The 25681-nt window shown below is 36.1% G+C and overlaps 2 protein-coding genes across 5 annotated transcripts; one reads left to right on the top strand and one right to left on the bottom strand.

Moving 5' to 3' along the window:
* Nucleotides 1-2280: 2280 nt before the first annotated feature.
* On the bottom strand, nt 2281-5608 carry LOC112001822 (signal recognition particle 14 kDa protein). 2 transcript variants are annotated; one of them, XM_024034000.2, is made up of 4 exons: nt 5408-5608; nt 4982-5075; nt 4751-4860; nt 2281-2804 (listed from the first exon to the last, which is right to left on the bottom strand). In XM_024034000.2, the coding sequence occupies exons 1-4, from the start codon at nt 5408-5410 to the stop codon at nt 2649-2651; spliced, it is 363 nt and encodes a 120-aa protein (XP_023889768.1). In that variant the 5' UTR covers nt 5411-5608; the 3' UTR covers nt 2281-2648. The 2 variants fall into 2 exon arrangements, with proteins under 2 accessions (XP_023889768.1, XP_023889772.1); XM_024034004.2 differs by lacking the exon at nt 5408-5608 and having other exon boundaries at nt 4978-5075.
* A 4765-nt stretch (nt 5609-10373) lies between these two features.
* LOC112001699 (serine/arginine-rich splicing factor SR45) lies at nt 10374-25458 on the top strand. 3 transcript variants are annotated; one of them, XM_024033887.2, is made up of 12 exons: nt 10374-10705; nt 11691-11759; nt 13105-13193; nt 14595-14641; nt 14725-14805; nt 14946-15111; nt 15200-15434; nt 15523-15573; nt 19289-19402; nt 20244-20310; nt 20400-20434; nt 25020-25458. In XM_024033887.2, exons 1-12 carry the CDS (start codon nt 10461-10463, stop codon nt 25087-25089), a joined length of 1269 nt encoding a protein of 422 aa, XP_023889655.1. In that variant the 5' UTR covers nt 10374-10460; the 3' UTR covers nt 25090-25458. The 3 variants fall into 3 exon arrangements, with proteins under 3 accessions (XP_023889655.1, XP_065618490.1, XP_023889647.1); XM_065762418.1 differs by lacking the exon at nt 25020-25458 and adding an exon at nt 23670-23748 and having other exon boundaries at nt 10375-10705; nt 15520-15573; XM_024033879.2 differs by having other exon boundaries at nt 10376-10705; nt 15520-15573.
* Nucleotides 25459-25681: the final 223 nt, after the last annotated feature.

Below are 25681 nucleotides of genomic sequence, written 5' to 3'. Positions count from 1 at the left end.
TATCATTCCTCTCATTAAATAACAGCAAATCCCCACCTCTTTCCTTAACACATCTTCCATGGACATTCCCTAAAACCTTGTCCTGTTAATAACAGGTCCCATGCAAAGTGTAGTTTTACAAGTAAGCTAGTGAACTTGGCTAAGAAATTTTTTTTTTTTGGAGAGAAATAAATAAACTTTTACTGTGAATATCAATTAGAACTCTCATTCCTGGAATACATTAAACCATATTTTAATATCTTTATTCTTATTGTTGCAATAACTTCTGCTGTTTTCAGTTGTTCAAAACCCTTTTTTTTTTAATAAAAAAATTTCCCCCTATTTTAGTTGTCCCCTTCACATTTTTTTGAGAGGGTTCTTCCTCGCATTCAAGATGAAGCTTCAGCTATTAATATATTTTCTTTCCACTTATCTAAGATTAATTGATATTACTTACTGTTAAGTTGTGAATCTTTGTGTTGTTTTAGTTGGTTTGATTTTGTGTCAATTTTCTTTTTCTATTTTCTGATAGGTTATTCCGTGTCAATTTGATTGTAATTTTAGCATTTTTTTCCCCTTGTATTCTTGTGAGGTTTTATGTACATGGGATTAGTCTAGAGTTGGTGAAGAATTGTACAAAGATTGTGATTATGTACTTTTAAATCAACAATTGATAACTGTTAGTAATTATTGACATGCCCATTGTGGGGGGGGAGCCCAAAGCTACTTAATGGGCTCGGAACCCACTGATTAAGGGCCATGATGCTTCCGAGAATTAATAGACGGTTGGGGCGGCCCACCTAAAGCAGGAAGCCCTGAAGCAGAAGGGGAGTGCCGTCCGAGGAGGCCACCATTTGTCCGAGGATGTCTTTCTCCTCGGCTGTGATAAGCTTTGATCAAACGAATGTGTGGAAAGTCCGTCTAACCGCCCCAATGATCCCAACGGTGATGATGGACTCTGGGTGGATCCGGAAATGATCAAAACTAGAAAATATCTGAAGGAAAGGCTGGTACCACCGCATTTAATGCACTGCAACAGCTTTTCTGGCCGCATTTATGTGGAGAAGACCCCTGAACAGTGCACCCTTAGCTACCGCCACTCACAATGAACTAAAGTAGACGCACGACATGACATGCACTCGAGTGGATGTGTGGATGAAGGACAAGTGGACGATGGAGATTATAGGAAGGGAGGCTATATAAAAAAGAAGGGTCCCTGATAATAGGGGGCAAGAGAAAAGAGGGAGAAAAACTTTACTAGAGCTCCAAACGTTGTAATCACTGTTTATTCAATAAAGCACCTCTTCGGACATTCATTCATGGAGTTATCCGATCTTTAGTTCACTCTATCATTATTGCATGTGGCCAAGCTGACTGCTCTGTGCTTCATAACCAGCCCAGCTCTTTCGCCCACTCTCTACAAATTCATTGTTCTGGGTTCGTTGGGCCTATAACCAATCCCTTTTGGGCTTAGGCCACAAAAATTGACCCTACACCCATTAATTAATTTGGTTTCCAAATAAATTAATCATGACAGATTAGAAGAAAAAGTACTAAAAAAAAAGAGGTGCTAAAGGTTGAAAATCTATATAGAGAGTGAGAGAGAGGGAGAGAAATCTGGTGTCACATAAGAGAGAGGGAGAGAAATCTGTTCGATTTAAAAAAAAAAAAATTTAATTTAGCTAAGTTACAAGGCCTCAATAGATCAAGGCTAGGTACTGTAGCTTTCATACAATTTGATGAGCTATTGGTGAGTTCGTTGGAGGCATGGCTTTGGGCTTGTCTAGCGAAATCTTGAAAAGTGAGCTTTTGGAGAGGCCGTTGCTTATAAATTATTGTTATTATTATTATTTTTTTTTTTGGATTTGTTTTAGCATAATATCCAACTTTTTTTATTTTATATACTCACTTTATAAAACACTCCAAAGATTATCTACTTCATTCTCAAAATATTAAAAAATAATAATCAAAATGAATAATTTCAAAGTAAATTTACATGATATGATCCGATGTTGGTGAATTTTGAGTTTAATTACCTAAAATGGGGCCATTTTTCTATTACAAAAGCACTAATGTGATTGCTCTAAGCTCAAGTTCTCAAAGGCATATTTCCAAAAAGACAAGATGCAAATACGGCATTGGAGGAGAAGATCGTGATGCAACATACTAACGCCTAACTTCTTGAAAAGGAGAGGAGACATATCCAGACATTCTTTTCAATTATATACCATGATGTGATGTAACTCATGTAACCATACAACCAACTATATTGTACACCAATCATATTTTTACCCATCAATCTAAATTCTAACACAAATTCATTCTACCTTGTAACAAACAGGGCTAAAGTCAAAATGTCATAAAGTGTTTCCAAGTTACATTCTCTCAAAAATTTTCAACTAGATCTTTGAAATAGAATTAATCATCTCAAAATCTCACTCTTTGCCCCCATACATACAGAGGAAGAATGTAACAGGGCTCACCAACAAATTCTACCCAATCACAAGAATGTCATCAATTAAAAAGGAAGCATCCAAAACAAGGGCAATTAACAAAATCTCATATACTTCAATTCCTGCATTTTTTTTCAAAAGTTGAAATATTTCTTCTTTTTTTCTTTTTTATTCCTATTCAAAAAAGAGGAGCCTACACAATAAAAAGGGACTTATTTACACCCTGTTGGTCTTCTTCACACCCCCTTCTTTCTTATCACCCTCTGCACCCTTTTTCTTATCCTTTCTCTCCCTCTTCTTTAAAGCTGTCATGTGGGCCTTGAGGATAGTTGCGTAAGAAGCTTGGAAGCGCTGATGATCCTTTGCTCCAACCTTTTCAAATAATATCGTTAGCCAAGCACAGAAAGAAAGCCATCTTCCACCAAAAATATTAGAAAATAATTTGAAATTAATCTCACACCTAAGTGAAATTGATCTTGAGAGAAAAACTGAAAGATGAATAAAAAAGTAAAACCTAGGAAACAGGCAGTCACACCTAAATTTCCGAAGCAATTATACTTGCAAGGGAGAAGGAGGAGGCTTGAGGATAGTTGCATAAGAACACCCTTAAAAAGAGCTTGGAATTTTCTCAGAAATATGTACACTTCATTAACCTATAATATATATACACACACACAACTACACAACCATTTCTTTTGCTGGTGCATTCACTAGTGCAATCAAGAATCATGGCTACATCAACAAGGAAATTATGGTACCTTGAACATCCTTAATTCAGAGCTACTTCCATTTAATCAAGCAAAAGAGGCAAAACAACCTTTTGTTTTTTGATAAGTCAAGAGGCAAAAGACTTTTTGGGATGACTCCTTCTTGTTGTCAAATATCTAACCAAGAAAGAAAAGGGCATTAAGATGGTTGCCATATCTGCTACAACGGGATACCATTCCCACCTACATATTTAATAATATGGTTTCGATTTTAGGACACTTGATATTATGTGCCTAAGCAGGTTCTCAAATGTTGATGAGGCCAGAGTTAATTTTGGCAAAGTCAATTGTTGATAGTCTAGCTATGCTGAAGCTCAAACTTGGCATGGTGCCCCACTGTACAAGTTGGCGCACAATATGAGGATAACATTGGTAAAAGTAAATCTTACCTTCCTTTTTCTCTTTTTAATAAGCTAGTTTTGGCCCCAATGGAAGAAGGGGTGACAAACTAGAGACCTACACTTAATGAGTTGTGATACCTAATTGGTTGTGCTTCCCCTTGGGATGACTTCTGAATCCTAGCTTATTTTAATCTTAATCTAATCATGTATCCAATCAAAGCTTCTTCCAATTATAAACTAAAGAATGGACTCTCAAAGCTTTACATAGAAAAACCATCTAGTCCAACAAAATATTTGGGACTCAGCATGGGTTCAAGGTCCAAATAAAGTAAGACTTATTGCAGACCACACAAAATGACCTCAACTCCATTCTCCCAAACAGATGAATGATACAAAAAGGAAACTGCAATTGAAGGACAAATGGAGTGGTCGAACAATAATGACAATCATGTTAGTGGGCTTTATAGCCTCCTACATATTTGGTTATTTCATTAGTTAAACCAAGCCATCTCAGCTATCCCTTACTTAGTTGTGTTTTGTATGGCTCTCGTCTGAATAACTATTGTCTTGCTTAAGTATGTGGAACTTTATATGCGTGTTCGAAGAGCTGACCACAGTTCCTGACTTCCTGTATCACATCCAAAACATCCATAGCCAAAGACTCGTGTATATTCCTCTCATCAATCAACCAATTGATAGATCAAGAAGTATATGTTTTATCTAACTAATTCTTATGACTCTCCATTTAACATATTGAACCATCTCCCAAAACTTTCTAATTCTCAAAGTAAGGGAGAAAAATTACCACCAAAGTTGCTCTCAATTGAATGAATTGATGTGCTCCACCATAATGCTAACTTTTTCCTGAAAATTTGATGTTTCAGACAAAAGTCTCAACAAATAAAAAGGCCCTACCACTACCAATCCTAAGGTACCAAAATTTTCAAATGCCAGTGTAAAAAACATATAAGATTGGATAATCAAATCACATGAAACAATAAATGAGGCATATTAATCATTCAGATCTCATATCTAACGTACGCTCAATTCACACAACAAATGCCCATTTGTGTACGACCAAAAAACAAACAAATAAACCATACATTACCCAGTTCAAAAAAATGCCCAGCTCTTAACTATATAACTTAAATAACTAAGCTAAAGAACAGAAGGGGATGCAATGAGTATAAGGGGGCCAAAAGACGCATACCGAAGTAGAAATCGTCTTTTTCCCATCAGTAGCACGGATAAGGCATCTATACTCAATTGCATCACCAGCAGTTGTCATTTTATTCTTCTGTACCTTAGACTTTAAAGATGCTAAAACATTGCAAGCATGAAAATCACAGATCAGAATACTAGACATAACACCACAAAACCCATCAGCCCAATTGGAAAAAGAAACAAAAGAGAAAAACAATGGGATGCAGATTATACAAACATCGTTTAAGAGTAACCCAAACAGAGCCCTTCTCAGTGCTGTGCTCAAACATGCTGGTGAGTTCATTAAGAAACGGGTCTGGCTGTAATAGAACCTAATAAAAAAAAAAAATTAAACCCATTTAGCAATAGAACCTAATAGAAACAAGTGCCAATACTTAGCCAGAAGCTTGGTAAGTTCGTGATAAGAGAAATATGAGCAATAAAGCAGGTCGTCTGGGAAAGCCATAGCTATCTATCATCACTATGAACCCCAAAAAAGTAGCAGCAGATCCATATATATATATTATATAGAATAAAACAACGAAACCCGTACGTACATATAGATAATAAAACAACAGGATCACCCAAAAATCTTGAATAAAGAAAAATTCAACTTGAAATCAAGAAGCTTCGTACGGTGCAAGAGAGAGGAAAGAGAATTTACCATGATGAAGGCTGTGAATGAGACTTTGATTGAGAGAAGAAAACCGAGAGGCCAAGAGACGAAAGAGAGAGAGAGATAGAGCGTTTGTCTGATGAGACTTTGATTGAGAGAAGAGAAGAAAGACCGAGAGGTCAAGAGACGAAAGAGAGGGGGAGTGCGTGCAAGAGTCAGTCAGAGAAAAGGGGGAGGTGAGAAATAGAAGCGTTTTGGGGTGCCCTTAAATTTAAGGGTATTGATTTAAAAACTATTTTTTAAAAATTTTTTATGAGAAAATAAAAAAATTATTAATTCTTTTGATAGATTTTTATATTTTTTATAAAAATGATATTAAAATTTTGCTAAATTATTTGTTAACAAATGTCGAACCCGTCAACCGAACCTAAAAAATTAACATAATTACGTATTTTAAAAATTTAATTGCTGGAATGCATGCTCTTTATGTTTTTAAAGAACATATAAAATTTTGTTTTAAGCAACTTTTATTTACTATTGAATCTATAAAACTTGATTCTCAAAACAAAACAAAAAAAGATCTATAAAACTTATTTTCTATGCATAATTTTAGACTTAATAACTTGAAATTTAAACATTTAATTGATGACATAATTAATAATCTTTGCTCTTTTCGAAATTTTACAAACATAGAGAATAAGAAGAAAATGTAATCTAATGATAGATTTGTCAAAATTTATATCCAATAAAAAGTTATTAAATGCAAGCTACAATCAAGTTTGTTGCCAAACTTTGTTCTTATAAAAAAACACTATTTAAAAAAATCCTACCATATATTTAAAAAAAATTAATTGATATTTAAATTTACATAATTTATAAAAAGAAAAAAAGGTTAGTAAAGCAATAAAAAAAAAAAAAAAAAGGATAATTACACTTTACCCACCTATGGTTTACCTCTAATTTGACTTATCTACCCGTAGTTTCAATTTTGACACTTTACTCACCTATGATTCCCTCCGTCAGTAATCCGTAACCCACCTCTGTGATTCCCTCCATTAGTAATCCGTGAATGGGAGTGTGTTTTGGAAGATAAAGAAGTATTTGATCTAACACATTTTTTTCTCAAAAACAAAACCCAAAATAGATCAAACACTTCTCTGTCTTCCAAAACACACTCCCATTCACGCGTGCAAATTTTCAGCATTCTAAGCTTGTTACAAATTACTGTGCTTAGATACTTTAAAGTTTTAGTTAAAAAAAAAACAAAACAAAAAACAAAGGGATAATTACAGATAATTCAAAGAAAGGGTCTATTATAGTCAAAAGGGTCATCCTAGAAGTTCAAATTAGAGTTGGGATTGGAGAGATGAACGAAGTTGGGAGACAAGGGTAGAGAATGTGTCGTCGTTCGATCTGACCTCCATCCCCTCCGAATCCAAGCCATCGTTGTTTGATCTAACCTCCATCCCCTCTGAATCCAAGCCATCACTATTTGATCTGACCTCCATCGCCATTTGATATGACCAAGGAGAATGCGTTGCCATTCAATTTGACCTCCATCCCCTCCGAATCCAAGCCACCGCCGTTTGATCTGACCTCCACCGTCGTTCGATCAGACCAAGGAGAATGTGTTGCCATTCGATCTAACCTCCATCCCCTCCAAATCCAAGCCATCATCGTTTGATCTGACCTCCATCACCACTCGATCTGACTAAGAAGAATGCGCCGCCATTTGATCTGTTTCACTTTACTTCTATTATACCTGCAAATCAAGTAATTTTTATTCTACTGTTCACGATGTTCTGATTTTTTCTGGTGGGTTTGTTGTTTGGCTTTGAAACCTTCCTCTCTCATATCTCTATTCCCTTGGTCAAGCTTTGTCGATCCTCCCCTTGGGTGCTGCCAGTGTACATATAGTGGCTTTGTGTGAGTGAGATCTTAGATGTTGAAAATCAAAACTTTAGAAATTAAGTGCTGGAAATTGTTGATCCTCCCTTTTGTCATGTTGTAAATTGAGTTATGCTTTGATTTTAGTAAATTTCTTAGTTCAGGCACAAAAAATAAGTATAAGGAAGAAGACGAAGAACTCTCTCTCTCATGGTTTTGCTTCATTTGATTTGTATTAGTTTTCTGGGTGTATGTTCTTCATGTTTATGAATGATGAGAAACCAATACCATAATTTAATCTTGTTTTTCTCTTTTTTATTTATTTTTTATTTTTTTATTTCTTGTTTTGGAAGGAGAGAAACATAAAATGAGTGTAAAAAGACTTATTTACCCATCTTTTTTAATAGAGGTGGGTTACGGATTACTAACGAAGAGAATCACAGGTGGGTAAAGTGTCAAAATTGAAATCACGGGTAGACAAGTCAAATTAGAGGCAAACCACAGGTGGGTAAAGTGTAATTATCCAAAAAAAAAAAAAAAATTGTAGTCTTACACTAAGAAAAAAGTGATAAAAATAAATAAAAAAGAAGTCAATTGGTGTCTTGAGTAAAAAGTAATCAACATTGAGTAGACACTATAAATTTAAATCCTATTGTGGTTTATTAAAAAGAGACAAGTCAGGTTGAGCTTTGTGAATTTAATTAATTTAGTGTTTGAGTTGTTTTAAGTTCTAAAAAAAATGTTATCATGCATATTTTGACTATATAAAATATATTGTAGTTTATAATATATTATAGCTTTTGGATTTACAAGGCTATGTTCGGCCGTTGATAATTTCAAAATTTAGTACTTGTAAATTCTTGAGAGTTCAATCTCACAATAATTGATGAGAATAATTATGATGCATCACCTCAGTTTAGGATGAAGTAGGCTGTAATGTTCAAAAGAAAACCTCTAAATAGTAACCATAAAAACTATATCTCCTAACTATCCTTTGAAAGGCTCAAGTACTAGCTTAAGCATTGGAAGGCCCTCTGTCGACTAGGGGTTATTTGCCATCTAGCATAATTTTAGAGAGCATTTCATTAGAAAGCATGTTTTTGAAAATATTTAGGAAACTAGTATCTTGAGTCTTTGAGACTCGAGTTTGGTGACAAACTCGAGTTCTAGTGCTAGCATGAAACAATTTCTCCACGTGGAACTTGAGTTTCTTAGACTAGGGTTCTATAGAAGTAAATCTGAAGAGGGAAGAAGAAGAACTAGATTCAAAGAAAAAAGAAGAAGAACAAAGACAAAACTTGATCGGGAGAACACATATCCGAAGAAGAAGAAGAAGAGCAAAGGCAACACGGTCTGGAGAACGCAGATCCAAAGAAGTAGACTTGAAGAAGAATAAAGGAAGAAGAAGAACATAAGAAGAAGAAGAAGAATAGATGATCTAGAGAACGCATGAACTCGAGTCTTAAAGACTTGAGTTCCACATGGACTTTTTCCACGTCAGATTGCCACCACTTGCAACTTGAGTCTTAGAGACTCGAGTTCCTTCTTTGAACTTGAATTTTAGAGTCTTGAGATGCTAGTTTGCTAAATAATTTTGCAAACTTGACAACTACTAAAATGCCCCACAAATGATGCTAAATGCCAACAAAAAAAAAAAAAAAAACTCTTGTTGACCATACCCCAATGGATCACTATTGTCTTTTTCTTATGTTTCAGACATTTGTGAGCCAAGTTGGATTGTTGATCAAATTATATCATTAATAGTTAAAAAATTATATACTTGAAATCTAAATTTATATACATGTTATAGAAAAATCTTATATGTAAAAATATAGATTTCAATTATTTGATGCATGAGTAAGGAAAAACAAGTTCATTCAAGTAGAAAGAATGGTAAAAAAATAATAATAGAGAAAGTTCTTCAACCCAATTTGGTTTTGATTAATGGGGTTGTGAAAAATACAAACTCAAAACTAGACTAACATCTTGTGAAAAAAAAACCCCTCAACCTAGTCCAACTCTACAACCCTTGAAAAACCAACCATTGCCTTCATAGTTCATACTGGATTAAGTGGTTAGATTGATTGGATTATTGGGTTTCATGCACACTAAGGGCCCGTTTGGATACAGCTGAAAACTGAAAACTGAAAAACACTATAATAAAATAATTTTTAAATGTGTGAATAGTATCGTGGGATCCATTTTTAATGAAAAAGTTGCTGAAAAGTGAAATTTGTGGGTCCGTGAACAGTGAAATTTGTGTTGAAAAGTCAACTATTGCGGCTATTGTTCATTAAACAGCAGCTGCTATAGTGCTACTACAGTAAAAAAGAGCTGAAAATGCATAAAAAAAAAAAAGAAAAAAAGAAAAAAGAGAGACTGAAAAAACGCAGACATCAAATGTAAACATGTCAGCCAAACAAGCACTAAGGGAGTCAACTACTCATTGATCTATTTGGATTCCAAAGCTTGAAGCTCATTGAAAGATGTCAACCTTACCTTTTCCATCTTAATTTCCTCACTTAAAGTGTATCCATACTTATATGTGCTTGTGTCTTACTCTATACAAATAACATATAATTCACCCCATTTTGTGCCTTGATTTTGCTTATGAAGTTTGAAGAGTAATCCTCAATATTTGAACCATTTAGAAATTCTCTTTGATTCTTGAGTTAATTGTTCCAAATAAGACTACATAACTAATATAAGGTCTATTTGATTAGGCGTTTCGGAAGATTAAAAGATTATTTTTAAAACCCAAAATTTTATTTTGTAACTACAATTTTTTATAACTTTTTTATAAATACTCATTTCAAATTCAAAACACAAATTTTCAACCGTTTAAACAAACGCACTCATATTTCGTTTAGGCCATATAACGAATATGTTTGTAAAATGAGAATATTGAGGAAAAAAAAAGCCAGCAAACCATTCTATCAAATTAACTCAAATAAAATTAACTCAAATAATATAATTTCAAATAGAATTTAATTATTGATTATTATAATTTTTTAGCATGTAGGTTGGGTATGGGTCAAAATGTTTCAAATATGGCCCAACCCCAAGCCCATAGATAAAGCACACTAACCAGCGCGCACGAACCAGTAAAAAAAGACTTTGTTACCCCTATCAATCAATATCTCTCTCTCTGGGGTTTATCTAGGGTTCGACCTCTCTCTATCTCACTCACTCACTCTCAAACCCAATCAGCGCCATGGCGAAGCCAAGCCGAGGAGGCCGCCGGTCGCCGCCGTCAGGGTCCGCGTCGGGCTCGTCCTCTCGCTCCCGGTCTTACTCCGGCTCCGACTCTCGCTCTCGCTCCAGCTCTCGCTCGCGCTCCGTCTCTCGCTCGCGCTCTCTCTCTCGCTCTAGATCTCGCTCCAGGTCCTTCTCCTCCTCTTCCTCTCCCTCCCGAAGCGCCAGTTCTCGCAGCCCTAGCGCACCTCCTCCCAAGAAAAGGTACTTTTACTGTTCCTCGTTTTCGAATATGATCTGCTACGGTTTTCGGTTTCTCTGTTGTTTGGTTGCTAAGAAAGTGTTAAAGAAAATTACTAAATTCTGATTCTTTGAACGCAAATTTTTTTGGAAATTTGCTGAAATCAGCTAAGGAATTCGCAGACTAGGTTTTGCCTAATTTAAAATTTTTGTTATTTTTATGGTTATTGATAGTTTTTGTTGTCATCAAAGTAGCAAAAATTGAAAATTTGATCTGCTATGGTTTTCGGTCTCTGTGTTGTTTGGTTACCAAGAAAGTGTAAGAACGTTACTAAACCTAGATTCTTTGAAAGAAAAACTCCTTGAATTTGCTGAAATCAGCTTTTGAAGTTGTTTTATTCAGCTATTTTTTAGTTTCCTCTACGTACAAACGTGGTCTAATATGAAGGAATTTTAAATTTGTTAATTTTTATGGCTATTGATAGGTTTTGTAGGCATCAAAGTAGCAAAAAGTTGATAATTTGTTTGGTTTGTAGAATTAATATTTTGCCATTGTAGATGGAGAGTGAGGTCGTTGGTTTAAGACCCACCTGGTGCATGATTATCATTAAAAACGGACATTCGCTCCATTTGTTTGCTGAGGAATTGTATGAAGAGACATTTGAAAGTTGGATTTTTAAGTTATGATATGAATATTTGAGTTTTTGAAAGCAGACAGCATAAGTTGAATGTTTGTCATAATGTATAGTAAAAGTGAGAAGCATGTTTGGGGTTAGCAGCAAGAACTAAAATTACAAAGTAGGTGAGTTGATTGTTGGAAAAGGAGAGTTTGGGTCTCTAGTTTACAGGGGTTTTGCCTGCAATTTTTCTGAAGCAATGCAGATAGTTTTTCCAACCCATTGATTTTTATGAACTTTTGTTTATTTTAGTTGTAAGGAATACACATTTCTATGTTTTTTTTTTTTTGTTATTTTAATGTTACTTTGTTCTTGCGTTTTCATCTTCACAGTCCTGCTGAAGTAGCTAGGAGAGGTCGCACTCCACCTTCACAATCTAAAAGAACTTCTCCACCCCCAAGGTGAAAATTACTTTGAACTTCTTATTTTTATTAAACTTATTTTAAAAATTGAATTTGGTTGAATGTGTGTTTTTTGATTGGAACTTGTCAACTAATTTTTCATTTCATTCTTTTAATGCTTTGGCTGTTACCTTAAGAGTTGATTTATACTGAAGATATCAAGGGAATGAATTTGAAATCTAGCATAATCTGTTGATAAAGGACAAGATGTTTTCATTATGTATATATTTATATGATGAAACTTATTACAATTAGCAGTCTCAACTCAAAGCATACCCCTTCTGTAGGAAGAAAATTTTCATCATACTCCTGCTGTAGGAAGAAAAAATTCATACTTTTTTTTTGGTGATTCATTTATTTTTTAGGCATACTTGTGAGGGATTTATTCTGCATAATAAAAGGTTTTAGTTAACGAAGCTAGAGTTGGCATAATATATAGATGGGGGTCAAGATGTTTTTATCTGTGAGCGACTGTATCTTCATATATATGATGGTATCTAGTAAATACCAGAACTTCAATGCAGAGCATACTCCAGCTATGGAAAGATAAATATTTTTATGTCAAAATATCAAACAAATCTTCTGATCATCATTTTATAAATTCATTTTTTTTTACCCAGGGATATGCATGCCAAGTTAATATTCTTTAGTATCTTATGCCCATGTGTCTGATGTTTTGTTCCCAGTTTTTTGTTTCCTTCCCTATGTGTGCCCCATGAAATCCTTTGCATATTAGATTTTCAAATTTAGCATACTTCATTTTCATCCAGTGCTGTTTGACCTATAACTTTTACATGTGCTGGTTAGAGTGATATTGTTAATATTCTGGAATATAGCAACCATTTGGTAATGGACCTTCCCTTGTAAGAATATGACGTTCATTGAGATCTAGGGGGCTGTTCAGGGTTTGAAGGGTTTTGTAATGTGCAAAGTTCATTCAGAGTGCTAGGTGTTGGTCAAAATTACAATTTTAACATGAAAGATTTGGCCTATCCGTTTTGGGTAGGGTTAGGATAAGGTTGGGTGAAAGGAAGCTCCCTCAATAATGTTTGTATATATAGTTATAAGAAAAATTTGGATACAGTTCTTTAGGTGCAATACATTAGGTTCCCCATTTAATTCAAACAAATAGCTGCATTGACCAATACAAAATAAATAGGGTTAACTTTCCCAAGGAGAATTAAATTCAATGCAATTTTGTGTTTGAATTTAAGTAACCTAATAAATTGCACTTAAAGAATTGAACCTAAGTTTATCTATAGTTAATGCATGTGTTAGGCTCAGTTCTTTTTAGTAAATACTACTGTGTTTTGTGCTTGTATTAATTTATAATTTTTGATTTCAGGAAAGCTTCTCCTATTCGAGAGTCGCTTGTTCTTCACATTGAGAAACTAAGCAGGAATGTGAATGAAGGCCATTTAAAAGAAATATTCAGTAAGTTTATTACTTGTTTGATGATGATTAACACCTGTCAGTTTTTTTAGCTGCAAAATTCGCATATCTAAAGCTATGAAGTTTATAGAATTATAAATAGAGTCTGCATGGAAAAATAATGTCTGCAAACATCACTTTTTTTGGTTTTTTATTTTTTTTTATTTTTTTTTAACAACACTAGTCATTTTCTGATTTGGAATTCTAATAATCCATGCTTCTAGTAGTTTAACATGACGTTAAAGGCATTGTAATTGATTGCTGTTGTGCTAGGCTTTCGTATGACAATGAAGGCATAAAATTCTCCATTTTTTCCCTATTAATTTTAACTTTATATGTCCAGTCACTAGTATGCTGTCATGGAAGTGGATAGCATCTTAAATTTTTTGATAAATGTGTCATTGAACTCACTTGAGTACAAGTTTTGATAATTTTTTGGAGTTGCTATCAAAGAACTTTTACTTAAGAAGGATGAAAATATAGATTGCTTAGTGGGTATTGTGAAGCCATACATCCAGATGATCAAAATGACCAGCTAGGTGCAAAATGGTAGTTTTAGAGCAAGTTTGTCAACTATGATAGTTCCCTACTTTATCAATAAAGAAGATAGTAGACGGAAGATTAGAATTCAGATAGGAAGAGAGTGAGAAGGTGATGGAAAGGGGATTCCATGTTCAAAAATTTCAAAGCAAACTCATCTTTCAAATTTATTTGTCATTACCAATAGGTTGGAAGTTACATACTTCTATGGCCAAGATTTCTTCCCATGGCTATTCTCAGAGTTCTATCAAAAACTCCTGGGATAGCTAATAAGTTATTTTAAATGCATCAGCTGCAATCTGGAAACAGCTGTTTTTCTTCAATATTAAGTTGCTTCATGGCTGAGCATTGTCCTGAGTAGCTAGCTCCTGATTGACATAAATCTAGGAAAGTATTGTGATGAAATCATACGGTAATAAAACTAATAAAAAATTCTACAGCATTCTGTAATTTTTGGTTGATTCTTAGCTAGTAATTAAACTGACAAAAAATTATGAAAAACCCTGTTAAGTTTGATTTTCTGGGTAAAATCTTAAAAACAGGCTGTTGCATCACTAACCTGAATATCTTAAACCCTTCTTGATATGTTTAACAGGTTCTTCCATCATCACTTCAATGTGCAAGCAGGTTACTGGTCAAATGTTGTCAAAAATATAGAATAAGTGAAGGAAATATTTAAATAATTGACCAACTGATTTTTGGTCATTGGAAATGTAAAGTAAAGAGCTTCACTTGAATAAGTAATTATTGAACAAGGAACTTGTTACTTATTGGCTGTAAGGTATTTTATAAGCTAAGGTTTCCATGTGTTGGTTTTCTAATTAGTGCTTCTTAATATTCTTGCCTGTGAATTGTACTCTGTAGGTAACTTTGGTGAAGTTGTAAATGTGGAGCTAGCAATGGATCGCGCTGTAAGTTCATTATAGATGTCATATCATGGTCTTGGGGCCATTTGGCCAGGCATAGGGATTTGAAGCTTGTTTCATGTTTGCAGGTCAATATCCCAAGAGGATATGGATATGTGGAGTTCAAGACAAGAGTGGATGCTGAAAAAGCACAACTATTCATGGATGGTGTAGGTTTTTTTCTTTTTGGTGGGGGGTGGGGGTGGGTTTGTAAAACCATAAAATAGAATGTAGCGTTGGAGTGGAATTCTTTGGTATGATGAAAACAAATCATGTTGGGAAATCAGTGTTTCTTATTTTCTTCATGCAGGCACAAATTGATGGGAATGTGGTTCAAGCGAGGTTCACATTACCCCCAAGACAGAAGCTGTCGCCTCCCCTAAAAGCCATTGCCAGTGCACCAAAAAGAGATGTGCCCAAAACTGATAATGTTAATGCTGATGGTGAGAAGGATGGACCAAAGCGACAAAGAGAACGTATATCCCTTACACTTGTTTCATGGAGTGGTACATTATACATTTTGTGCTGTATTTTCTAATAGAGTTTTATTTTTAATGACATTAGTTTCTCCCCGTCGGAAGCCCGCTACCTCACCTCGAAGGAGATCCCCTATTACTCGAAGGGGTGGATCTCCTAGACGACCACCAGATTCTCCTCCACGTCGTCGTCCAGATTCTCCTGTTCGTCGTAGATTGGATTCTCCTTATCGCCGTGGTGATACACCTCCAAGGAGGAGGCCAACATCTCCTGGCCGCGGTCGTTCCTCAACTTCACCAAGACGCAATAGATCCCCTGCAAGGTTCACTACAAATAACTAATTTTCTGGTTTGATGTCTTTTCTGATTTTGATAGCATTCAACTGATTACCATATGGCCTCCTTCAGAAGGATGCGTGGCAGTCCTGTTCGCAGACGTTCTCCACTTCCTCCAAGGCGCCGGTAATTATACTTCTAAATTATATTTAAATGCTTTGTTTTGAGTGATGGTAACCCATGAAGAGGTGTAACACTGAATGAAATTATGGTGTTCCTGGAATTGATAGAACTATTCATAGTATTTTAGCAGCTGTGAGCACATTCTGTACTGCCCATGTAGACAATGTCATTGATTACATTGTTAGGCTAATCATGATCTGAGTATTCATTATTGTAGTCACCTTGGTGATTTCTCATTATTGGAGGTGCTAAGGTTGTCGATTCAAAACCCTTTGGGTGCATAACTTTTTTTTTTTTGATAGGTAATCAGAGAACTATTATTAATGAGAAAAAAAATGAAAAGTACAAGTTGTTCATAATGATGAACAACAAGGAACAGAAAACACAAACAACAAAACAAAAGAGAGGGAAAATCAGAAAGATAATCTAAGGGAAAACATAAACTTTGAAGGAGACGAAAAATCAGTAAAGCCCCAACAACGAGATCACTCAAAAAGATTGTGCTGGCATAAAACCTTTAACTCATCCTCCGTTTTCTCCAAGTTCTCAAAGAAGCGGCGATTTTGTTCCAACCAAACAATCCACATTAAACACCCTGGAATCAAATTCCAAAAATGCAAGTAATGTTTCCCAAGCCACTGATGCCAACAAGATAACAAACCCTCCACCGATCCTAGCATAACCCAATGAATACCAAAAGCTTGAAGCATGAAGGTCCATAAGGTATGTGCAATAGGACAATGAAAAAGAAGATGGTCTACTGACTCCCCATCACAACAACACATACAACACCGATTTACCAAAGGGCGACCCCTAAGCATGAGATTATCCAACAAAGAGTATCCCTCCTATCACCTCGAGGAATACGAGGTTGGATAAACTGAAGGAGAGAATAGGATGCAACTAGTTCCCAATTTTCAAAAGCTCTATAAAATCTTAAATCCCACACTCTACAATTACCTCCTTCCGGATAAACCTTTGAGCCACCAACAAAGAGTATCCCTCCTATCACCTCGAGGAATATGAGGTTGGATAAACTGAAGGAGAGAATAAGATGCAGCTAGTTCCCAATTTTCAAAAGCTCTATAAAACCTTAAATCCCACACTCTACAAATACCTCCTTCCAGAATCCACAAAACCTCAGAGATGCAAGCATCTTTGGCAGTTGAACACCCATAGAGCTTAGGATAGAGATCTTTTAGGGTGTTATCCCCAATCCACCTATCATGCCAGAAGCGGATATGAGTGCCTTCACCTACTACAAAAGATAGGTGCTTAGAGAAACTTTCCCGTCCTTCATGAATGCTTTTCCAAAGGCCACATCTATGAGTCCTCCTGCACACTTTCGTACACCACCCCCCTTGGCCCTCACCATATTTTGTGAAGATAACTCTCTGCCAAAGATGGGTAACTTCATGCTCATAATGCTACAACCATTTCCCTAATAAAGCTTGATTAAATGACACCACATTTTTTATCCTCAAACCACCCAATTTGACGGGTAAACACACCTTTTTCCAAGCCACCAAAGGATATTTGAAACTCCCCTTAGAAGACCCCCCAGAGAAAACTCCTTTGAATACTTTCCATTCTAGTAGCCACAATTTTAGGAATAGTAAAGAGAGATAAAAAGTACGTTGGGAGACTTGAAAGAGTACTTCTTAGTAGTGTAAGCCTACCACCCTTAGATAAATAGAGCTGAGGGAAATGCTTGACGATTGATAATTTGCGAAAAAGGAAGGTGTGGATTTTGGATTGGTGCTACATGTGCAAGAGTAATGCTGAATCAGTTGACCATCTGTTCCTCCATCCCGTTGCTATGGATCTCTGGTCTATGGTTTTGGGTTTATTTGGAGTATCTTGGGTTATGCCTCTTACTGTTTTGGGGCTGTTAGGGTGCTGGCAAGGCAGCTTTGGTCGTCATCGAAATGGTTATATATGGTCCATCGTCCCTCATGGCTTAATGTGGTGTCTTTAGAGGGAGAGGAATAGTCTTTGTTTCAAAGATTCTGAGAGATCTATTCCGGACCTTAAGCTTTTCCTTTTTAGAACTTTGTTGGATTGGTTGTTTGTTTTGCAAAACAAATCTTTCCCTTCTCTTTTTGTTTTCCTAGATTTTTGCAATTTTTGTGTTTGATCTGTTTGGCTCCTTGTTCACTCCCTGTGTACTAGGGTGTTTCCCTTTTGATATCAATATATCTTATTACTTATCAAAAAAAATAAATAAATAGAGCTGCTTCCACCTTGATAGATTCTTCTCCATCTTCTCCAAAATAGGATTCCAAATCGAAGTAGTCTTAAAAGGAGTTTCCAACGGCATCCCCAAATATTTCATAGGCAAACTCCCCACTCTACATTGAAGAATACTAGCCAAAGCAACTAGATTATTCACCTCCCCAATAGGGACAATCGCGCTTTTCCCAACATTAACCTTCAAACCCGTAAAAGCTTGAAAACAAGACAACGCCAATCTTATGGACAGCAACTGTTCCCTAGAGGCATCACAAAATAAGATTTGTTGCTGATGGAAGTTTTGTAATTCTTTAGACTCCTTTTATGTTCATTCCCATGTACATGAAGTAGTCTTCGCTTCAATAAAATCTTTATTTACTTATCAAACAAATAATTAAAAAAAGGGGGGGAGAGAGAGGATAGGGATTGTGTCCATAACCTCAACTTCCACACATTGTTAAATGGGTGAAGGAGATGTCACTCAGTCCCTTGATTCTTCTAGAATATATTTTACTTAACTAAATTAGTAATTGCGCGAAAATAATATAAACTTACAGTTTAGATATATAATTTGTAATTTAAAAAAATCTCTTGCCGGTGTAGTGGGGGGGGGGGGGGAGGGGGGGGATCACCTTCTGATTCATTTTACGGAAGCTTATCAATTGTGGCCCTTTGTTTTTTTATCTTTTGGAATCTTGTGTCCTACAAAAGAGAGTGATAGATCTTTGTTTGGGTGGTGGAATTGGATGGGGAAAGCAGTTGTTGGGACCTTGGAATTTGGTTCCGTTGTGTTTGATGTGGATTATTTGGCAAGAGAGGAATAGACATACGTTTGAGGATTGGCAAAGACAAGGGACCAGCTCTTAGCTTATTTTTTTAGCACCTTGTTTGATTGGGCACGTGCTTGGGGACTCACAAATAGAGATTTCATTCCTATGTTTATTGAGTCTCTATTTCTTTGTACATAGTCTTTTGCATTTTTGTAAAAAAGAAATCTTATTATTTTTACTTTTGAGATGAAATCTGAACAAATCTTATTAAGATAGTTAATACTAGCCTTGAAATAAATAATTAGTTTTTTATGTTTAGGTTACTTCCCTAGTAACAATTGCCTTGTGGATGCTTCTGTCCCCATGTTTGACGTATACACTCAACCTTTACTTGACATAATGTGCATCTTTCCCTTTTTGTTAGAGATCTTTTTGACATTTAATATTTATTTGTCTTCATGCTTTTATAAAGCTCTTCTAATTTGATTTTTAGGGTTAGGGTTTTAATTTATATTAGAAGCTATGGTAAGCATTGTATGAGACTTATTACTTTTGATTATCTGCTATATTTTCCTTTGGCTTTTCTGGGGCCCTTCAAAACTCTAGGGAGTTATTCATATACTAATTTTGTGATACACACATTCTTAGACACATCTGTTTATATGTTTATCTTCTTGCAACTTGAATATGACCTTATGACCTTTGTTTTCGTTCAGTTCACCCCCAAGACGAGCTCGTAGTCCTCTTAGAAGGTCTCCTATTGGTCGTAGGCGTACTCCTCCTATTCGTAGAACTGCCCGCTCACGTTCACGATCAGCTTCTCCACGGAGGTAACTTTTCTAAATTGTTTCTAATCCTAAGCATGATTGATCTGGTTTTCTAGTTGTCCGAAATCTGAATTGTGTCAGCTCTCTTTTATTTGCTTTATATATATGTTGGATTTATTTCAGTAGGATGGGAATTAGGTTTATGAATTTTTTTTAATATGGGTCTCAAAGTTGCAGAGCTCTGATGTTACTTGTAGAATTGCTTCATTTGAGCGCGTGCCAGCAAATTTCTTTGTATGCATACATGAGAAGTAGTGGGGATTTTTATGTGGTTGATGCCTAGATGGGTGGTGTACTTGTGGGTTGTAGCAGGGGACATTTTGGTAGAAATTGTAGTAGTGCTATATGGAATGCTGTTCAATATGCGTTGCGAGGTGCCTTGTAAATATTGCTGTTCATTGTGGGTTGAAGTAATTTCTTTAAGCCCTTTATGTGGCTTGGGTGACAGATAGAATGTATTGGATGTCTATAGGTTTTAACATAGCTATGAAATGTTCATTATCTTGTTTGACAATACTGGTATATACAAGGGCAAGACTCTACAACTCCACCTGTCTTCAATTTAGTGTTGTTTATAAGTTCTATCATGCTCGTCGTTCTCATGATGTCACCTTGATTTTTGCATCTTACATAAAGACTATGTAGGTTCTGAACTTGAGTTGCAATGTTATGTTGGCTTCAATTTCATTGCACCCCCTCTCTTTCTTCAAATTTGTAATAGGCTCAGTATGTTGTTGAGTTCTGCAAAATGCTATTTCCCTTTGTTAATTCGATTTGTATTGTTAGTTTGTATTACTTTTTAACTTAAGCATGCCTTTCTCTGTGGGGGTGGTGTTTACAATAGAGGTCGTGCACCAATCGGAAGACGTGGGCGCTCCTCATCCTACTCTGGATCACCTAGTCCACGCAAGGTTTGTGTCTGTTATTTATTTATTTATTTAAGAAAGAGAATTCCTCCTACTAGATACCTTACATTGCTTATTCTTTCTAATTATAACAGTTACCTCGGAGATCAAGGAGTCGTAGCCCGAGAAGGTAATTTCTATCTGTGAATGGTTTCACTTCTATTCATCGAAGTACATTTTATTTCTCTTCTAATGGGGTTTTAGCTTGGATGGCTCTTCCTTTGCCCCTGGGATGGAGGGTGAGATCATATATTCAAAACTCACCAGGCATTTGTGTAACTTTTTTTTTTGATAAGTAATAAAGATGTATATTCAAAAATACTACCTCATGCAAAAAAACATAAGGCAGAGGTAAAAGGTACAGAAAAAGATGATAAAAAAAGAAAGAAAAGATACTAATTACAAAGAAGGGAGCTAAGGAACATAGGGAGAGAATCACTAGAGGTGAGTCCCCAAGCCCTAGACCAATCAAAAAGGGAGCCACTGAAAGAAGACAATAGCTGATCATCGAAACTATCCATGTCCTCAAACGTCCTCCTATTTTGCTCCCTCCACAAACAACACATTAAGCATATCGGAGCTAAATTCCAAATACTAGACAAATGCTTCTCAAACCAATCCCACTAACCAAAGAGAGTATCCGCAACTAATCTTGGCAAGACCCAAGAAATCCCAAAAGATCTAAACACCAAACTCCACAACCGGTAAGCCCTACCACAATGCAATAGCAAATGATCCACCGTTTCACCATTACGACGACACATAATGCACCAGTAAACAAAGTCCAACCCTCTACCCCTCAAATTGTCACCTGTAAGGATTTTATCCCATACAGCAGTCCACACAAAGAAGGAAACACACCGAGGGGCCTTAACCTTCCAAACACTTTTCCAAGGAAAAATAATGGGCACGGGTCCTCATTAACTTATTATAAAACGAGCGGATATCAAAATTTCCATTCTTTGTCAACTTCCATCGCATACGGTCTCCATTCTCAGTTGGAGGTAAATTAGAGCCCAAAGTACGAAGAAATGCATCCACCTCACCCATTTCCCAATCATTTGGTCTCCGAATGAAATGAATATCTCAGCTTCTTCGTTCCTCTCTCCCTAACTGTTCAAGAGAAGAGGCCACTGATGCCCCTTTATTGGAGGCAATCCCATACACAACCGGATAGGTCAATTTAAGTGGAGAGTTCCCACACCATTGATCTGTCCAAAGCTTCACTCTATCCCCCACCCCTACCTCAAGCTGAATATTTTTACTAAAAGCTTCCCAGCCCATACGGATACTTCTCCACAAACCACACCCATGTACCCCTCTATCTAGCTTGGAAGTCCAACCCCCCCATGCTTCCCCAAACTTTAGAGCTACTACCCTTCTCCAAAGTCTTGTCTCCTCAACCCCAAACCACCATAACCATTTTCCTAGTAAGGCTTTATTGAGAGTAGTTAATTTCCTTACTCCTAACCCACCATTTTCCAAAGGAGCACACACCTTATCTCGATGTGTCTTGGAATCCCTCCACAAAAAATCCCTTTGCAACCTCTCAATCTTATTGGCGACATGCGTAGGGATTGTAAAAAGAGATAAAAAGTAAGTTAGAAGATTAGATAATGTACTCTTAAGCAATATCAATCTTCTACCTTTTGACAAATACATCTTCTTCCAACCAGCCAACTTACACTCAATTTTCTCCAATATAGGATTTGAAATAGTAGAGGACTTGTGGGACGCCCCCAGTGGCATACCAAGATAGGTCATAGGCAAAGACCCAATCCGGCAACCCAAGATCTCTGCCAAGACATGAATATTAGGAACCTTCCCAATGGGAACCATCTCACTCTTCAAAGCATTAACCTTTAAACCTGTCACAGCCTGGAAACAAAGAAGGAGCATCCGAACATGCAGAATCTGCTCCTCATCTGCATCACAAAATAGAATTGTGTCATCTGCAAACAAAATATGTGAGACACATACCCCTTCTACCATCTGCCCTAAAACCTCAAAGTAAACTGGCAGCTTCAACTCTTTTCATCATCTTACTAAAAACCTCCATCATAACCAGAAACAACAAAGCGGATAGCGGGTCATAACATAGATTTGTGTAACTTTGCAATGAAGAAAAATAAATTTACTACTTACTTTTATGGGGAGAGAAGAGGATATGGGTTCGTGGTCATAACATAATTTTATATATTTGGCCGCTCTCCTCTCCTCTCCTCTGCCCCCATCTCTTTATCCAAACATGGGATTTCAACATGATGAATTTCATTCTTATGCGCAAGGTATACGAGCTTGCAAGATGACATTCCTTCAATTTTCATGTGATGAGTCCAAGATGAAAATGTCTTTGTTGTGTCCCCCACCCCCAGATCAAATTATCATTTTCAGTAACATCTATTTTTAAGTTCATATCAATATTTATACTCCAGAACTATTGCAAAGTACTTACGCGTGTATTGTCTTGATGGTGGAAGTTAAACTCCAAACTATTAAATGCTTGTTCCCTTGAGAATTTTGATTTCCAAATGGGACTCTCAATGTGATATGGAGAAGGTAAAATATTTTGGTGGTTGCACTTGGGAAAAATATTTAAGTGGGAGTTTTTTCAGTTATATAACATTAAGTTGGGAAATTTATAGAATTCAAAGAAATGGATATCACTGGAGAAAAGGAGCTCAATGAAAATTTCCTACTACCGAAGAGGTAGTTTTAAATTCTATAAAATACACATGAGGGAGCAAGCTGTTGCTTTCCATGAGGAGATGGAAGTTGAGTTGGCATTTGAGTTTCAAAAATGCATTAGAGGATATTTTAGGCGATAAGGCTGGCTTTAGATTTTGGTTTGTACTTTTTAGTTCAATAAATAAGCACTAATGATGATGATAACATGAACAGGCTACAACTTGGGAAACTTCAGGTTGGTTAATTCATGGTTTACTGCTTTTGCAGTGTTATGTTGTCATCATCTTGGTTTGAGTCGACTTAACTGGCATTTTCAGTATATAACCTTCACTGCTAAATCATAATGTCTGTTCTACCATTTCTTGTGGACTGTATAACTTGCATTCAGTTGCATGAATCCAGAGTGCTTTGCTAGACTGTTTGGAATTTTGTGGATATATCATAGGTATTGATTCCCTTGGTCTCACCTTATTGGCAAAGCTGTGTATTGATTCCCTTGGTTTCATAAATCTCTGCACATTTGTAGTTTCTCTTCTTGCTGTTGATGTCACATGTTTTTTATAATACTGCATTTTATACTTCGAGGAGACATTTCTTAATTTTTATGCAAATATCAAATCATTTCATTTAGAGCATCGGAGGTAGTTCAGCCGTAATATTTCAAATATTTTATGCAGTGAACTATTTTTTATATCTTCATGTGAAATCATTGTGTTGTGGTAATGCCTGATTTGTGATGACTCTCACACCAAATAATGTATGTCTGCCACCAAAAGCCAGGTAAAAAAAAAAATGGAATGATTTTATTGTCCAGTTTTCCACAAAAAAGATTATTGCTGGTGTGCTTATCTTATTGTACTTGATTATAATCCCTTTAGAGATAGCCAACAAAATCCTTAGGTGGCATCATTTTGGGTGAACAGAATTAACAAGTATCATAACTAGGCAACCATTGCCATATAGTTGAGGTTACAGTTTGTTGCAGCTAAATAATTTGAGATTTTAGCCTTTTCTCCTTTTTGACATTTTACGTCAGTACTTGTTTCTTAAGAAGCAGATTACATAAACTTAAGGTGGCACTGGTGCAGTCAGAAGTCACATGAATAGAAATATTGAATTTCCTCTAACCGGTCTCGGTGGGATATTGTTGAACCCTGGTAGGAGAGAAAATGTAGTATATGCGAGCTAAATCTATATTAATATGGAAAACCAGCTGCGTTCGGTGTGAAAAGGGTTTTTTTTTTGGTGTGAAGATGTTTTCCCTTTTCCATTATCCCCAAATTAATGGAAGATAGTAGAAGTCTGTTTCATCTCAACTTTTGAGGAAAAAGTTGTATAGACAATAATTTGGATTTGGATTTTTGTTATTTCAAGTTATTTATATCTCCCACTTTCCAAGATTTTCTTGGCAGTGGGATCTTGTTAGGACCCAAAATTGTGGAGAAGGGAATTAGCAACTCAAATAAATTTAATAAAGAAATTTTGTGAGTCATGGTGCTCACACATGGTGCATGCCAAACCTCTAGTTAGTTAATAGACTAACAATTTCCTAACTAGGTTATTTGTAGAAATTAATTTCTAAGATTATGCTGGGAGGAGTACTTGGCTTTGTTTTTGCATGTCTCTCCTCTATTGATTTTGCCTGAAGTGACTTGATTCCTTTAACACATATCATATTAGGTTCCTTGTTGATATATATATATATATATATTGATATTGTAGTTCTTGGTCTATGAAGAGTTGTGAGGTGCTCCGTTTTATTTTCCCATTGAGGCCGAACCTAAACCAGTGCTCGAGAGATAGCTGTCCATATACTGATAAGGGATGTATGGATTCTTGAGAAGAGAGGAGCCATGGTGGTCCCCCCGGACCGTCTGGATCCCACTATTGAATAGAAAGTTGGATCTACATTGGATCCCCATCTATCCTCTTAAGTATATATATATATATATATATTTGCAGCTTTAAATATTTCATGCTTTCATTTATATTTGGGTTTGTTCTAATGGAAGCTTGCTTATGTGTAGGCCCATTAAAGGAAGAAGCAGTAGCAACAGCAGCCGCAGTAGTTCGCCACTGCTGCCTCGTAAACCATAGGTAAGCACTGCCTCTCTATATCCCCAAATCCCCCTTGCCCTCCCCTCCCCAACCCTCCCCTGCCTTTCCCCCTCCCAACCTCCAAAAAAAGAATCTGAGTTATGTATGATGTAATGTCAAGGTGGTATTGACGATGAGAACAAGATATTGTGACTGTAATATGCTCTCTGATGGTAGCATTTTAGGTTTGTCTCAGTTATGGTGACCATTAGGTCTGTCTCATTTATGTTGGAGGCGATGTTAAGTACTGGTTATTTGCTGTTTATTTTTTCAAAAATTATTTAAGCTAAACATTCTGATGGAAGAAACAATATGCAAAAGCTGTATTCTTGCTTTTATGAATGCTACATGTACAGTTTGTATGATTAATATTGTTAGTAAGTGTGCGAAAACATGCAGATCCTTTATTCAAACATAAGCTAATGATCTTTGATTGCCCATTCTCTCTAGCTGTTTGAAGAATAAAAAATCATACTGGAGCTTGTCCCAGACAAGGGACAGGTTCTTGTATGACTTGTTTAATTAGTTGATTGTTCATCCACGGGTTTTTTAACAAGAGAAAATATAGTGTCTCATGTAGTTTATTGGTGTT

This window comes from Quercus suber, unplaced genomic scaffold (genome assembly GCF_002906115.3).
Source record: "Quercus suber isolate HL8 unplaced genomic scaffold, Cork oak 2.0 scaffold_457, whole genome shotgun sequence".
NCBI classification, from domain to species: Eukaryota; Viridiplantae; Streptophyta; class Magnoliopsida; order Fagales; family Fagaceae; genus Quercus; species Quercus suber.
The sequence above is the reverse complement of the archived record's forward strand: the minus strand, read 5'-3'. Positions and strand labels throughout refer to the sequence as shown.

Excerpts from the sequence above, each read along its gene's own strand:
- LOC112001822 (XM_024034000.2), bottom strand. Across the intron at positions 4,861-4,981 it reads TTGGGTTACTCTTAAACGAT|CATCTTTAAAGTCTAAGGTA; the intron begins GTTTGTATAATC and ends GCAATGTTTTAG. Across the intron at positions 2,805-4,750 it reads AAAAGACGATTTCTACTTCG|GTTGGAGCAAAGGATCATCA; the intron begins GTATGCGTCTTT and ends TTATTTGAAAAG.
- LOC112001699 (XM_024033879.2), top strand. The coding sequence starts at position 10,461 with ATGGCGAAGCCAAGCCGAGGAGGCCGCCGGTCGCCGCCGTCAGGGTCC. Across the intron at positions 14,806-14,945 it reads CACAACTATTCATGGATGGT|GCACAAATTGATGGGAATGT; the intron begins GTAGGTTTTTTT and ends TTCTTCATGCAG. Across the intron at positions 20,435-25,019 it reads AGGAGTCGTAGCCCGAGAAG|GCCCATTAAAGGAAGAAGCA; the intron begins GTAATTTCTATC and ends GCTTATGTGTAG.